Genomic DNA, 15,629 nt, shown 5'->3' with positions numbered 1-15,629 from the left:
GAAATTTTAATATTTTAAAAATAAAGAGATTCAAAATTTGTTTGCAAAATAGGGACTTGAAACTTTCTCGTATCCTTGTGGCTCATTCTGGAAAAACAACACTAGAATAGTCCATTCCTTCTAGCTTTAAGCCTCTAAGACTTTCCTTAACGATTTTCTCTCATCAGAAGACACGTATGCTGGCTAGGAAGGAAAACATTGGCATTGTTTTTCAGGAAGAAGATTTTGTTGTTAATGAGTTACAATAAGCTCATGTCTCCATTACATCTTGCACATAATCTTTTATCCCATATTTGAGAAATACTACCCGAATCAGCATTTAGAGCCTAACTTTGGTACAGAATATTGGCTTGTTCATGTGATGTTATATAATCTTCATGAATAATTCTTTCATAGGTTAGACTATTTTATAATGCTCTTATACTTTATTTTTTTAGTTCAATTGAAAATTAAGATAGTGATATTGAGAGGAAGTAACCCTTGAAGATATTTGAGTTCCTGAAAACCAGGAAGACTGAATAATTTATAAAATGTAACACAAAGATTTTGGTGTTTTCTCACACAAAAAAAGCCTGCTTAGATAACATCAACAATTTACTCTTAATGCTTCTTAATTTATTCTTGCATGCGAACTTCTTGCACAAGTTACAACAATTAGAGGCACACTTTAATTTGCTTTGCAGTTTGAAGTTTGCAACAGCAGTGTGTATCTATTATGGGTCCTCAGGAAGACTCTCGAGTTCAACCCAAGATTGTCCTTCTTTCTTCACTTCCTCACCCTTCCTATGTTAGCAAGGCCTATTAGTCAGGGATTTCATTTTACCACCTCAAAACTGCTAAGGCAACCTTGTCATTGTAATTTTCACACTCTTTCTTTTTCTTTGTTCTATATGTCAGTGAAATCTTATCTCCACAGTCTTCTGTCATAGGTTAATAGCTTGAAACAAAGTTCAATTGGAGTCTCTAACATAATAAAGCAAAATTCACAGATGGGAAAAAAAAATAGTAGCCACTGCTTTTCCCTGCGCTTTATTCAAGTGCTGTTTGTTGAATCGTGCCCATTGGTAAAACCGAATTAGTGGATTTGATGAGAAATGTAAAATGTGTGCATACACATAGATTTGGGAGACCTTAGTACAGCTGTGCTGTTCTAGAAGATGTTCCAATGACTGTGTAACACTCTGGAAAAGTTCTTAATATAGATTTTATTCTCTTAACAATGTGGCATTTAATCATACTGTTAAATCCAAAAAACTGTAAATAATTTACTGAAATTTAACATCCAAATGCTGCCTTAACATTTTTAAGCTTTTTGAAAAGAAGTATTGGTTCATTTCCATATACTGCATTTATTCAATTAAAATAACCTTTGCTAACAGATTAAAAGCCAGGGGTCATTGTCTGTACTTATTCTACTCATGCTGCTGTCTGCTCAAGGTCATTTGGAAATTATATGGCAGAGAAATTTTCCAAAGAAATAAATGTTATTAGTGCAAATTTACTAGCTGGATTATTTGAGAAGAAATATATTGACACCATTGAACATTTTCAACAATCCCACTGCCATCACTTTCTCTTCTTCTACTCAATGAGCTGTTAAAAGACACAATTTGTTGTACTATGTAGCTAACAAGAAATAAATAACATGTAGCAGGTGCTACACAGGAAGGCACTGAGTGTTATTGTACTAACTGTGCCTGACTAATTCCAGCCAAAACAACAATTCTGTATTCAGTAAAGAACAGATAATTTAGTGGAGATTTGGAGCCTAGTTGTTTGTAATGTGAGGGTTATACTTGGGAAATAGAACCAAGTGAGAGACATGGCTAGAGAAAATCCTCTGACACAGAGATATGTACTAAACTTGTAAGAATCCAATTTAATGGAAGGTAATGGTACACAGATGATTGAAAATATTGAATAGTCCAAATGTTTTCCTATATATATTTTTTAAAAACTATGTGATTATTTTGGCATGGAAAGACCAGATACATCCAATTTCTATTAGATTAATGTTAAAAGTAACTTTCATTCTCTGAGTATATCATAGCAATTTATATTAAATTGGGGAGAAAGCCAGAAGTAATATTTTGCCATTCATAGTCTGCAGAGAAGATAGAGATGTGAATGATACACATATTTTTTTTTAACTCTCTTACCAATAAGTTGATGTGCATTGTTCTGATCATTCAGTTTTCCAATAGTTGCTTATTATTACATGTAGCACCTATTATATGTTAGGAACTGTGGACAGAGCAAACACAATTCAAATGAGGTCTTGCTGTGGCAACTTTGTTGTACTGGGGGCAGGAGACAATGTTGAAGTTAAAAAAGGTAATTACAGATTGACATGAGTGTTAGTAATGAAGGAAGGAAAGAGGATGCAGACATTTAGAGCCTCTATGGAAAGATTTCCTTTGAACTTGGAGCTGAAGGATGAGGACAGGTCAGTCACAAGAATTGCAGAGGATGACTTTCCTGGTCCGGGAACAGCAAGCAAGGTGTCTTGGGGGTGAGCATCATGTTGCCAGGTTCAAGGAACAGGAAGGATGTGGGTGTGGTTGGAACATCACAAATGGTGGGGAGCATACTTTTTAGAAGATAAAATTGGAGGGATGGGCAAGAGCCAGACCTTTCCTTCTGGTGGGAATAACACACTTGGTCAATGTGTGTCCAGGAGCTGGGCAGACCTGCCTCTTCAGGGAGAGTCCGGAGAAGGTGAGAGCTGAGGGTTCAAGACGAAGAAGCCATAGCATTTTTGGAAAGGAAAGTTGTCTTACTAAAGACAATGTTGCTTTTGTTCTCACATTCTTAGATTCCTTTTTAAAAATTTTTTAATGTTTATTTTTCAGACAGAGAGAGAGAGGGAGAGAGAAAATATGAGCAGGGGAGGGGCTGTGAGAGAGGGAGACACAGAATCTGAAGCAGGCTCCAGGCTCTGAGCTGTCAGCACAGAGCCCAATGCGGAGCTGGAACCCACAAACCATGAGATCATGACCTGAGTCGAAGTTGGACACTTAACTTTCTGAGCCACCCAGTCTCTCCTTTAGATTCCTTTTGCTATCCAAAAAAGAATATGTAGTTTATCAAGACAGTGATAGCATTCAAATCCATTTAAGCCCTATGACCATTTCTGGGAACTTCCCTTGTTAATAAGTCTTGTAATTTACAGGTACAGCTAGCACATCAGCGGGTGAAGGAACTCAGTAGAGGGGTCAAATTTATACCAATGTCCCAAGCAGTTGAAAGCTTGTGTGTGTGTGTGTGTGTGTGTGTGTGTGAGAATGGATTTGTTAAGTAGTATCCTAAATTAAGTATTTCCAAAGCAGTCTTACCTTTGTAATATTATGCTAAGATTAAAAATAGAAGATTGGCTTTAGAAACCCTAAGAGCAGGAAATTTGTAATAGAGAACTCATGGTGAAAAGTACTAATGTAGATATTAATAGATCTAAGTGGTGAAATAAGGAGGTGAGCACTAACATCGTTTCAGTTAAGCTTTACCTGTAACCAATTCTGTTAATAATAAAGGGCTCATGATGCCTTACAAAAGTCGCTGACCACTACCTATTTCCAGACATTATCACACCATTCTAGTGATTAAAACTTATGGAAAGTAAGGAAGATAAGGAAGTAAATTGGTAAAGCTGGAAACTTTGGAAGTTGATAGGTGTGACATAGAATGTTCTAGATTCTCAGAACTCAGTTCTCTGTAAATGCTCAGAACTTCTCTGAAAATAAAGCAAGAATAGCCAGGTGAAATACAAATACGCTCAAAAGTTTAAATAGCAATAATATGGAAGGTGGATTACAGAGTGGACTTAAAAAAAAAGGTGAGATAGGATGGAACTTCTATCCTATGCAACAGTGAAAGTTCACAGCTTATTCCAAGATGTACATCAAATGAGAGTGTGATAGATAGTAGTACAGATATCGTGAAAATAAAACATTTGGGTACCAATTATAGAAAGGAGAGAAGACCAGGGGTGCCTGGGTGGCTCAGTTGGTTGGGCATCTGACTTCAGCTCAGGTCATGATCTCATGGCTTGTGAGTTCGAGCTCCTTGTCGGGCTCCATGCTGACAGCTTGGAGCCTGGAGCCTGCTTCGGATTCTGTGTCTCCCTCTCTCTCTCTCTGTTCCTCCCCTGCTCACACTCTGTCTTGCTGTCTCTCAAAAATAAATAAAAACACATAGAAATTTAAAAAAATGAGAGAAGACTATTCACATTGAACTGAATTCATTGCTCACTTATTGGTAATTTAGTTTCTTAAACTAATATTAATGCTGGACAACTTGATATTTACATACAAAAGATGGCAAAATCCTTTTTGTAGAATTGATCCTTAACTGATACCATATGTAAAAATTAACTCCAAATGAATCAAATGCCTAAAAATAAGGACTAAAAATTATAAGAGTACTAGAGGAAAATACAGGGGCAAATATTTATGAAAATGAATTAGGCAGTAGTTTCTTAGATGTGACACCAAAAGTATAAGCAACAAAAGAAGAAATAGGGGCACCTGGGTTAAGTGTCTGACTTCAGCTCAGGTCATGATCTCATGGCTTGTGAGTTCAAGCCCTACATCTGGCTCTGTGCTGATAGCTCTGAGCCCACTTCAGATCCTCTGTCTCCCTCTCTCTTGGCCCCTCCCCTGCTCGTGCTCTCTCTCTCTCAAAAATAAATAAACATTAATTTTTTTTTAAAAAAGGAGAATGAGGACATAACTGACAGAATGGGAGAAAATATTTGTGAATTGTGTAAGATAAGAGTTTAGTATCTAGGATATATAAGTAACTTATAACAACAAAAACACAAACAACTCAATTAAAAAGTGACAAAGGATTGAATAAACATTTTTTCAAAGAAAGTATACAAACGGCCAATAAGCACAAGGAAAGATGCTCAATGTCATGTCATTAGAGAAATGAAAATCAAAACCCCAATGAAAGATAACTTTTTTATCCAGCAGGGTGGTGGGAAGTGTTGGTAAGGATGTGGAGAAATTGGAACCCTCATGCATTGCTGGTTGGAATGTGAAATGGTGAAGCCACTGTGGAAAATAGTTTGGCAGTTTCTCAAAAAGTTAAACATAAAGTTACTGTATGACCTCGTAGTTTTACTCCTAGATATATACCCAACAGAAATGAAAACATATGTCCACATAGAAACTTTTACACAAATGTATCTAGCAGCATTATACATAATAGCCAAAGGGTGGAAATAACCCAAATGTCCATAATTAGATGAATGGAACAATAAAGTGTGTTATGGATACACAATGGATCATTATTTAGCTTTTTTGACACCTGCTACAACATGGCTGAACCTTAAAGATATTATGCTATGTGAAATAAGCCAGCTGTAAAAAAAAACCAAATACTGTATGATTCTACGTATATCAAGTGCTTAGAGTAATTAAATTCATAGAAATAAAAGGGTAGAATGGTGAAGGAGCCCAGGGGGGAGGGCAAGGGAAGAGTGACTGTTTGATGGGTGCAGGGTTTCCTTTTGGAATGATGAACATTTTTTGGAACTGATAGAGGCTGTGTTGCATAACATTGTGAATATACAGCTGATCCTTGAAGAGCATGGGTTTGAACTGCCTGAGTCCAATTATTCACTGCGGTTTTATAGTACAGTACTGTAAATGTGTTTTCTCTTCCTTATGGTTATCTTAGCATTTTTTTTTAATTTTCTAACTTACTTTACTGTAAGAGTACTGTATATAATACATATAATGTACCAAACATGTTAATTGATTGTTGTTATTGGTACGGCTTCTGGTCATCAGTAGGCTATTAGTAATGTTTTTGGAGAGTTAAAAGTTGTATGTGAATTTTCTACTGTGAGGAGAGTTGGAGTCCCTAACCCTTTTATTGTTTAAAGGTCAACTATATTAAATGCTATTAAACTGTACACTATGAAATGGTTAAAACAGTGATTTTATGTCATGTATATTTTACCACTCAGATATGCACTCGCATTGGTGCACACACACACACACACACACACACACACACACATAACAGTAACAATGAGAAGAACTGATCCTTGAATTTAATTTTAATCAGCAAAAATGAACTGTTTGGCTAAGAGGTTGACTAAGGTAATCTTGGAATACAATGTCAGATTGTAAGAAGGAGGATGAGTCTAAAGGAATGAGTTGCTATTTAAAAAGTTATTTTTGATAGTACAATCAAAGGGATCCCAATGCAGAAGAAGAGGAAGAGGTACCAGGAATCCTCTGTCAGGAAAACTGAAATCTAGACTCTGTTCAAGTTTCAAAAAACAAACACAAAAACAAAATCTAGGGAGAGGGCAAGTCAGTAAAGAAAGTTCCCCAACATTATATGGGATGAGAAAGGAGGAGATCACCTGCTTGAGGAAGATAATATTATATTAATAGAGTTAAGAAAGAAAGAAACTATTCAAATTCTATTTTACTTAATTGTAAAATCCTGTAATTTATAATTGTCTTTTTTTCCCCTTTCTTATGCTTTTTGGAATAATCAAGAAACACTCTCTCCTCTGTCTATCGCACAATCTGTGTGTGTGTGTGTGTGTGTGTGTGTGTGTGTGTGTGTACGTACATGCATGCACATGTGTTTGTTGGGACTGGAGATGGTGAGGGGTGAAAAGAGGATTTGTAATGCACAGTCTTTAGTAAAGTTCAGGCTATCACCAACCATTCCCAAAGGGAGGCTCTACTTGTAGATGATTTACTTGAGGAAACAAAAGAAAGGAGGAAGTAGCCAAGACAATTTTGAAAAAGTATAGATTTGAGAATGGCTTTCCCTAAAATTTAATTATTTATTATACAGCCAAAAAGTGTACACAGTATGGATTGGCTTTAAGTCCATCATATAGAGCAGAGAAGGGAAGAATTGAGAGTCGAGAAACAGTTAAATTCATGTATGAAGGCATCATTTTTGACCACGGTGGCATTACAAATTGGTAGGGAAAGTATGGGCTCTTCAGTACATGGTGCAAGGACAATTGGTTATCCATATGGAAAAAAGTAAAATTAGATCTTGGTGACAGAATAAATTCCAGGTGGCTTGAAAATCTGAAAGTGGAAAGCAAAACTTCAAAAATTCTACAGTTAAAAATTGGAGTATTTTTATGACCTCAAGTTTAAATAGGATTTCATAAAGGAAAAGGTTAGTAAATTTGGCCTCAATAAGTTGCATTTTCTATATACATCAAAAGAGACCATGAAAAGAACTAAACAAAACAAAACTAAGCCACTAACAGGAGATATTGTAAAACCTATAGCCACCAAATGATAAACATTTAAAACTTCAGCAGAAGAAAAAAAAAAACAACCTAATAGTAAAATGGGCAACAAGGATAAACAGGCATCTTACTTATGTGCCCAATAAAATTATCTGCAACTTCACCACTTGTGATAGAAATTCAAATTAAAATAATACACCATTCATACTCATCAGATTGCCACAAATGAATGGCAGTATCAATGTTGATAAGGGTGAAAAGCAGTGAGAGCTCTCCTACAATTTTAGTAGTAGTGTAAATTGGTACAGTGACTTTGGAGTGCAATTTGGCAATATTTGATTGGAAGAAAATGAACAACTGAAATTTTTCCGACAAAGTATAAGGTTTATTCATTTAATGGTTAAAATGAATGAACTAGGATGACAAGTATCAATACAGATAAACGTGAAAATATTATATTCTTTTGATATAATGAATTCTTTTTGGACAAAATGGAGAAAAGTTCCTTTGAGGGTGTTGATCATGGAACACACAGTTTGGTGACATTTTGACTGGTTGAATAGCCCTAACCACAAAGTATTGATTAACAGATTGGGTAAGAAAGGTATTGTACCCATTACCATTTTTTATTATTAACAAACCATCTCAAAACTTAGTGGCTTAAAACAGCCACCATTTTATTTAGCTCATATTCTTGTATGAATCCAATTTGGATGGTTGGGGCATCTCACCATATGGTCTTACTTCCTCTAGTGTATTAGCTCAGGCTGTGTGTGGAAATATTTGGGGTCTAAAAAGCAGCAAGAGTGAACACTCCCCAAACACAAGTACTTTCTTGGACCACTGCTAATGTTAGATTTAGGGTTGGGAAAATAGACTTTACCTCTTAATGGGAGCAGCTGTAAAGTTACATTGTAAAAGGTATTCATACAGGTGTGGGAAGAATTTGTGTACATTTTTACAATCAATTATAGGTGTCTTTACACAAGTATCTTGTCTTGATCTATGAAACTTTTACATCAGTTACTTGGATAATGATGCTTAGGGTCCGCTCAACATGCAGCCTTTAGTTAAATGGCTTAACCCCAATTTTAGTACAAAGGACCATTAGGTCTAACCAGTTCCTGCCAGAAGGAGAGTCTGTAGGCTTTATGGGCCAGACCATCTCTTGTGGGGTGCGATTTACTGGGGAAGCAGACTACTTCAAGAGATGCCATGTGGTTCAGCCTCTAAAAGTTAGGACAGATATCGCTTCCCAGGACTGGATAAGAAGTATAATATTCTGCTGGTCCAATAATGTAGAGACCCTGTTTGTAAAGAGAGAATTCTCCTTGGTGGGGTCATTAAAGTAGATCCAATTAAATAATTGGAAAAAAAATCAATAGCATTTGGCCCAGGACTAGAAAGTAAGTACAGTTTTCTTTAGAGATGTATTCTTCCCCAAAATAACAGAGAAAGAAGACGATGAATGAGATAAATTCAGCCACACCCACTTTCCTGTAACCTGAGGACTTTCTTCAGGAATAGGGGTGGGATGAAAACCAATGCCCTTGAGGTCAAATGGATTTCCCTTCTTCTAGGGTACCAACATTCTGGGTGGACTCTGTTTGAAAGTATGTAGTAGTAACCAGCTAAGCAGAAACCAACTTAGCTTCTAACTGTGATAAAAGATACTGGGGTTGTGGGGAGAACTGAAGAGAGGTGGGGGCACAGGGTGGAGGGAGCAGAAAAGGACGGGATACAACAAACCTAAATAGTTACCATCCATTTGGTAGTTGAGCTATGGGTCATCACTATTTTCTTCTTTATGTTTTATGAAGTTTTCAACAGCTATAATGAGCATATATAATGTTAAAATCAAGAGGAAAAGAAACTTTCTCAGAGCCAGGATTTAAATTGGGCCAGATACTGTACATTATTCACATTTGTACCTCATACCCATTTTAATACTAAATAGGTGTCACTCTCTAAATGTTTATTGAATGCATGCTAAAATTATAGGGAGTTCAGTTTGGCTTGCGGTGAGAAAGAATTTTCTAGGATGTAAAGTAGTTCAAAAATGCAGTGCTCTGTCAAGCAGTAAATGCCATCCCACAAAGCACCCAGACAGAGGCTGGATTAAACAAGCAATATCTTGGAAAGAGTTAATAGTCTGATTGCAGATTTCAGGTAAGGCATCATGGGGGAGCTTGCATTTAAATAGATGAGTAGAATATCAGTAGGTGAAAAAGGAGGGGGTAGGTGGAAATGAAAGAATAGTTAGAAAAAAATAAATGACTAGATGACTCTAATAGCCCCCACCTAACTAGGATTTCCGTGTATCACATCTTGAGAGACTGGATTCTTTTAAAGAAAAATACTATAGTTTCAATCTTAGAATGGATTTCTTTTATGCTGGTAAATCGTTTTTGCCATTTGCCTCTGTCATCCCATTACTGGACTGTTTCGTTAAAATTTATAATAGAACAGTATCCCCTATTCACTTTATACTTCCTCTTTTTTTGTGTGAAAATCTAATTTTTATTTTAGATGCTTTTCAAATTTCAAATTTTGCCATTAGTTTCATGCAGTAAGACATCATTGATACAATGTACAACAAAATATCATTAATAATTTTGTTATGATATAGAATTCTATTTCATTCGTATTCTATATTCCCTTTATTGTGTTTCAGCTTAAATACAAGACCTGTGATATTTAAAAAACATCAATACCTACTGTGTATTCCTCTGAGAAGTCGAGCGTGTCTGAAATATTGTGATTTCTTGTCAGGCAACGTCGCAAAGCAAGTTTATTTTTTGAATTGGTGAACAAAGAGCCAAACTTAAGAACGCACTTGGGCTTTGTTCTTCAAAAGTTGTTCTGAATGACAATTAAAAGAAAGAAAGTACAGAAAATAGAGCAGCAGAACTCTTGCTCACTGGAATGTTTTTCAGGTTTTTCCATAAGGTGTCGACACTTCTCTGTCAACTTGTAGGCTTGAAAAACAACAAAAAGCAGTCTTGTCTGTCAGGTGTTCAGTGGCATCCCTCTCCAAATCCTCCCAAGTGCACAGAGCTCTAGTTCAGATATTTCAGTGTTACGCAATTTAGTCTGTCTCTAAATGTCAGTCCCTACGGTCTCATGATTTACTTTCAGATTGGGTGCCCAAAACGCACCGCCAATTACCCCGAAGTGCTTAAAGCACATATCTTGCTCTATCTGACACTGAGAGTGTATTGGTACAAGTAAGCTGTTAACCAAAATAATGAAATGTACAGTAAAACTTGCAGATACGTTGGATATATTTTAATCCAAATATTTCCATTTATCCAAATATTTGTCCAATAGTCTGATTTTTTTTTTCCACTGAGGGGACTCACTGACCATAGTTATTTTCTTATATTTGTGCCTTTGTTACAGATAATCCTACTAATATATAATTTTATTGTCTCACTTGCAGGAGCCGTATGTTTCCTTGAGCTCTCGGGCTGTTTTAGTCAGTGGTCTTTAACCAAATAGTAAGAAGGAACACTTTATCGTTCCAGGAGCACTCTTCATGGTCACACAGAAATGTAAGTGAATGAGTTTATGCTTCCCTTCCATTAGCCAACTATCATTACAAAGTGAGGCAAATAATTACTTTCACTGAGTGTGAAGTTAAGGATTTGGAAAAGACACTTGCAAATGATGGATTTGCTGTTTCCTTTAAAAGCAAGATCTACGTCAACAAAAAGTATAAGAAGATTAATAAGGATAAGAAAAAAATTACAATATGAGGCAATCTCCATTTTCTGGGGTTTTCAAGATATTTTAAAATCACATATTCTGATTCTTAGTCATCTAAAATATTTAGTCATTAAACGCCTATTTTGGGCATACTGATTCTTTGTCCTTAAATTGTTATACCTGCTCTTATGTATCAATTCCTTTCATTGAAGGAAAAATACACCTATATGCTTTACATTTCTTATGTAATAGATGTAGTTTAATAATTGTAAAAAGCTACTAGAACTACTTTATATAAATGCTTTTATTATCCCAAACACTTGTAGAGAGCCAACTAACTTTACAGAAATGAAGAAGGAAATATAGTAGCTGAGAATCCCCACATTCAGAATACATCTTTCATTTACTTTAACTATTCAGGTCTCATCTTAAAGAATTCCTTATAGGAATCTCTATGGCAATCTGGTGTTTAGACCAGAGAGGAAAGCACATAAGGCATGGGCATTTTACCAGTCTTTCTGCTCTTTGTCATATGCTGTTTGGTTATCACCTAGAGGGTACTTCTGTGCCTCAATTTCCCACATTTATCAAAGATGACAATATAACTCTGTAGCATATACATTAAAAGATTAACAAAAATTAAGTTTTCTATTTGATTGATTTTTCTATGCATGAATATATAAAGACATTTGTGTATAATCATATATACATTCCTAATATTCATATATAAAAATAAAACCTAAAGCTCATTCTTTAGGATGTCAGGGCATTAAAATATTCATGCCAGTTTTTCCAATATATCAATTTATGGGACTAGATCTGGCAAAGCAATCATTTGTAATGACGACTGGAATGCAGATGGTTTTAGTGACTGTATATAGAAACTGGGGGGAAGGGAATAGCAGTCATTCTTTGTTTTTTTAGGATGAGGCAGAAAATCTGCTCTCTCCTTGATATGGAGGAATTTGTTAGAAGCAAGAGCTAAAATAAGGAATTATTGATCAGCTAGAAATTATGTTTCTTTTATCTTCCCTCTTCACTAATATTTTTACCCTCTGAAATGTACAGATATTTTCACACAGATATGTTACTGACTTTTGGAGGAATACCAGTATTTTTCATTTGCAACCAGTATGTTACTGGTGTTATCTAAATACTCTTTAAGGAGTCATCAGCAATTTTATTATAAGTATCTCAGGCATAAAAACTGATAATTAAACATTTTGTTACTTTATTCAGTAAATTGGAAATGATTGTGAACCATAGGATACAACCCTTCTATGGGGTGCAATTCAGAAGGCCGAGTGAACAAGGTGCTTTAAAAATTACTTCTCTTTTAAATATATGTCCCTAATTAAGATTTACTGCCATAATGGACTGCTGTTGTCGATAGGATTGTATAATGTTTCTCAAATGTGTTGAGATGGAAACGTTTGTGAATGACTGATTTAGGGGAAAAAATATTTTATCAATGTAAGAATCTATAGCCATATTCAAGTGGAAACAGCAAATCATCTGAAATAGTAGTGATCAGAAGATAGATAGCTAGAAGGAAGACTAAAATTAGCCTGTAGTGTTTAGTAAATCATTCAAAATATCTTAATTAATATTAGATTGCCAGATTATTCACTTACATTCAAGTAATCAAATCCGTATGTGTGTCTCCTCTCCGTGCTTCCCCTGCTCTACCAAATAGTGTTTGATAGTCTCTTCTGGATTCGGCAGGTATGCATGGCGATGTTTGGTAGTTCAGTGTCAATGCAAGCCTCACTAAGGCAGCTTTTGCTAGCAGAAACTGTGATACTATGCTGCTCTTATATTAATGAGAAAAAAAAGTACCACATTATATAAATGACAACAGTGGACAGTTGCTAAGACAGCTTCTCCAGAGGTCATCATTATTGGGGGTGGGAAGAAGTTCAGTCTGTCTTCAAAATGAATCCTTTCTGTTAAAATCTACTTTCGCCATTAGACTGATATTGAAAATAGGTAGGATCAATATATTTTTGATTCGGTAGCCCTGTGTTGATACAACCTTGATTTACTGGGCAAAGAAGCTGAGATTTATGGTCATGGGTGTCTATACTTCCTTTTAAGAATTCTAAAATGTAAGCGCAGAGATTCTCACTCGTTGCTCACAGCATTCCTAGGGGAATGTAAATCCCTCTGCCTGCTTTTTGGCCCATTTCTGGGATATTAGTTGGAAGAATGGTGAAGACTAAAGAGGCCTGTCTTTCTCTTCATTATACTGAGACCCTGTTGGCTGTATTTGGGGGGGGGGGGTGGTGCGCAGAAACAAGATGCTTTTATTTTTGCCTGTTGCTTGAATAAATGGAGGCTGTAAATATTTAGATCCATATACTTTTAAGTACTGTTAAAAGGAAGATTTCCAAAGAGGAAAAAAATTTAAGAATCGTTTCCTAGAAAAGTGGGATGGATTGTTTCCTCATATTCCAAACATATTATTTGCAGTAGAAAATTAAATGATCTCAGAATTTATAACTGGAGGTTACACCTTAAATTGAAGTTTCTTGCTCCCTAATATATCACATTCATAATCACTTTTCAGGGCATTTTCTCTCAGCTGGAATAAAGAGCATATAATCTGCCATTTTAATCATTTTATCAAAGATAAATTTATCTTCCCCATGTAGACCTTTACACTCTAGTAACCAAGTAGATCTGCCTGACACCTGTAGGCAAAGCACCCAATTGGTTTTATTCCATATACTTTAATAACCACATAAAAGTAAAAATGGACACAAGAGAAGATGAGTAATAAAGATAAGGAATATTTATTGCTTCATATTACTGTTTAAATATGTGCATAAGGAGGGCATCACAATTAAACCACAGCATCTGTCTTTGAAAATTTGTCGTTACAACCTTTTGTCTTATCAATGCATTTCACTCATAATTATGATTAATATTCTGGTAATTTATGGAACAATAATTATCATTGCTAATGATTATGCAATAAAAACAATCTAATATATATGTGCATATATATACATATAGATATATAGATGTACATTATGTACATTGTGGGGAGGGAGGGAGAAAGAGAGAAAGAGAGAGAATGCACTTGGTAGTTCTTTAAACATGTGGTTGTACTGTAGCTGCCTGGGCAGTGTCCAATATGTATAAACATATGTAGGAGCCGTTGGTACTAAGTTAATTAAATGTATATTTAAATAATTAAGAAAACAGGTCATTCTAAATTTTGTGAAAACATGATATTTATATGTCATTTTTGTTTAAAGATCTTGGAACCCTGTCTTTGGCACTTTGAAAGTATTCTTGAAATATTGCTGGGACAAAAATAATGATTCATTGAATGAATGAATATAACATTCTAAACCTTGAATATTTGATTATATTCTTGTATTTTATAGTCATGTGTTCACTGAGTTTGAAAATCCTCACCACCCTCAGTGGATTTGTATATAGTGACTAATTTAAAAGGAAAAACAAAAAACAAAAAACAAAACCAGAACTGTTTTCCTGAATGTTTTGACTCTCCTGGGCTTCTTAGGCCCCTCAGACTCCATGGAGAGAGCTATAGTTACTAGAAATGAAATAACAACATCATTTTTAAAGTTTGATTTCATGGGTGAAACATCAGTCCCTGGGAAATCATTTCTGAAGTTTTCTCCTGCCCTCTAGCTCCATTAATATATTTTGACACTAAATTTTCCTAAGGTATGGCAGTTTACTCTTCCTCCTCCTTTCCCCTCCCTCTCTCCCTCCTCCCCCCCTCAACGTCCACTTCTTGTTTGTGAAATTCTATAATCCAAAGTCTGTGAGTTTAAGATTAGTTTAAAAACAAGCAAATGGATTTTCTATTCTTGTGACATTTATACAGGTACTGGGGGAATTAGCACGCACTCTCCATTGTTTCTTGAATCATGTCTTAAGGGGAAAACATTCTAAGGCTATGTAGCCTGCAGTATATACTGATTTTACCCAATACTTGAGAGGTTTTAAATTATTTGCAACCACCAGTTTCTTAACTAAGGTTTATTTTGACAATGAAAAAAAATGTACAATGTTTTCTCTCCCTTAACAGCCAAATTGTTTGCCAATGCTGCCTTTGGGAAAATGGATGGTAATAGGGAAAATGGTTTTTAAATCATTTGGTATACTCTTGGCCTTCTTAACTACCCAAAAGAAAATTTTTGATTTGGCAAAACTAGTTTGAGTTGAGAAATGCTTTAAGAACTATTTTATTACCAAGTAAAATATTATTAGTGTAATTTGATTTTTTGTTTGTTTTGTTTTTAAGCATAGGCTCGCTTGTCTGTGTGGATAACTTATACTGTTTATCTTAATTTGGGGGATTTTTTTTTTTTACTAATTTGAGTGTGCTGAATAAGCTTTTATTTTGAAGAGGGCATTAAAGGGAGAGATACTTTTAGAGTTAATTTCTTTGTCCCATTAATAGTAGTTTGTAATTTCTTTGCCAAAAATTAATAGTAGTTTTTCTTTTCTGTTAATGACAAGTTTGTTTTTTCCAAAATGGAAAAGTTTTTTCTTCTTTCAGCTGACAAAATTTGAAACCCTTGGTGGAATATCTTTCTAGATATACCTCCCTCCATTTATTAGGAAGTTGTCACCCAAGGAAACTGTTATGTTGTAAATGTGGGACTTAATCAGCCCATGACTACTAATATACATGTAT

The 15,629-nt window shown here is 35.2% G+C and overlaps 1 protein-coding gene across 1 annotated transcript in view; it reads left to right on the top strand.

The window, feature by feature from the left end:
- Positions 1 to 15,629, top strand: part of SOX5 (SRY-box transcription factor 5) — an 866,928-nt gene that overhangs the window by 304,453 nt on the left and 546,846 nt on the right. Inside the window, exon 5 of the mRNA XM_030321940.1 lies at positions 10,683 to 10,794. Coding sequence (XP_030177800.1) covers positions 10,793 to 10,794 — 2 coding nt within the window. The 5' untranslated portion in view covers positions 10,683 to 10,792. The remainder of the gene's footprint in view (positions 1 to 10,682; positions 10,795 to 15,629) is intronic.

Source organism: Lynx canadensis, chromosome B4 (genome assembly GCF_007474595.2).
Source record: "Lynx canadensis isolate LIC74 chromosome B4, mLynCan4.pri.v2, whole genome shotgun sequence".
In the NCBI taxonomy this organism is placed as follows: Eukaryota; Metazoa; Chordata; class Mammalia; order Carnivora; family Felidae; genus Lynx; species Lynx canadensis.
This window is presented reverse-complemented; position numbering and strand designations above follow the sequence as displayed.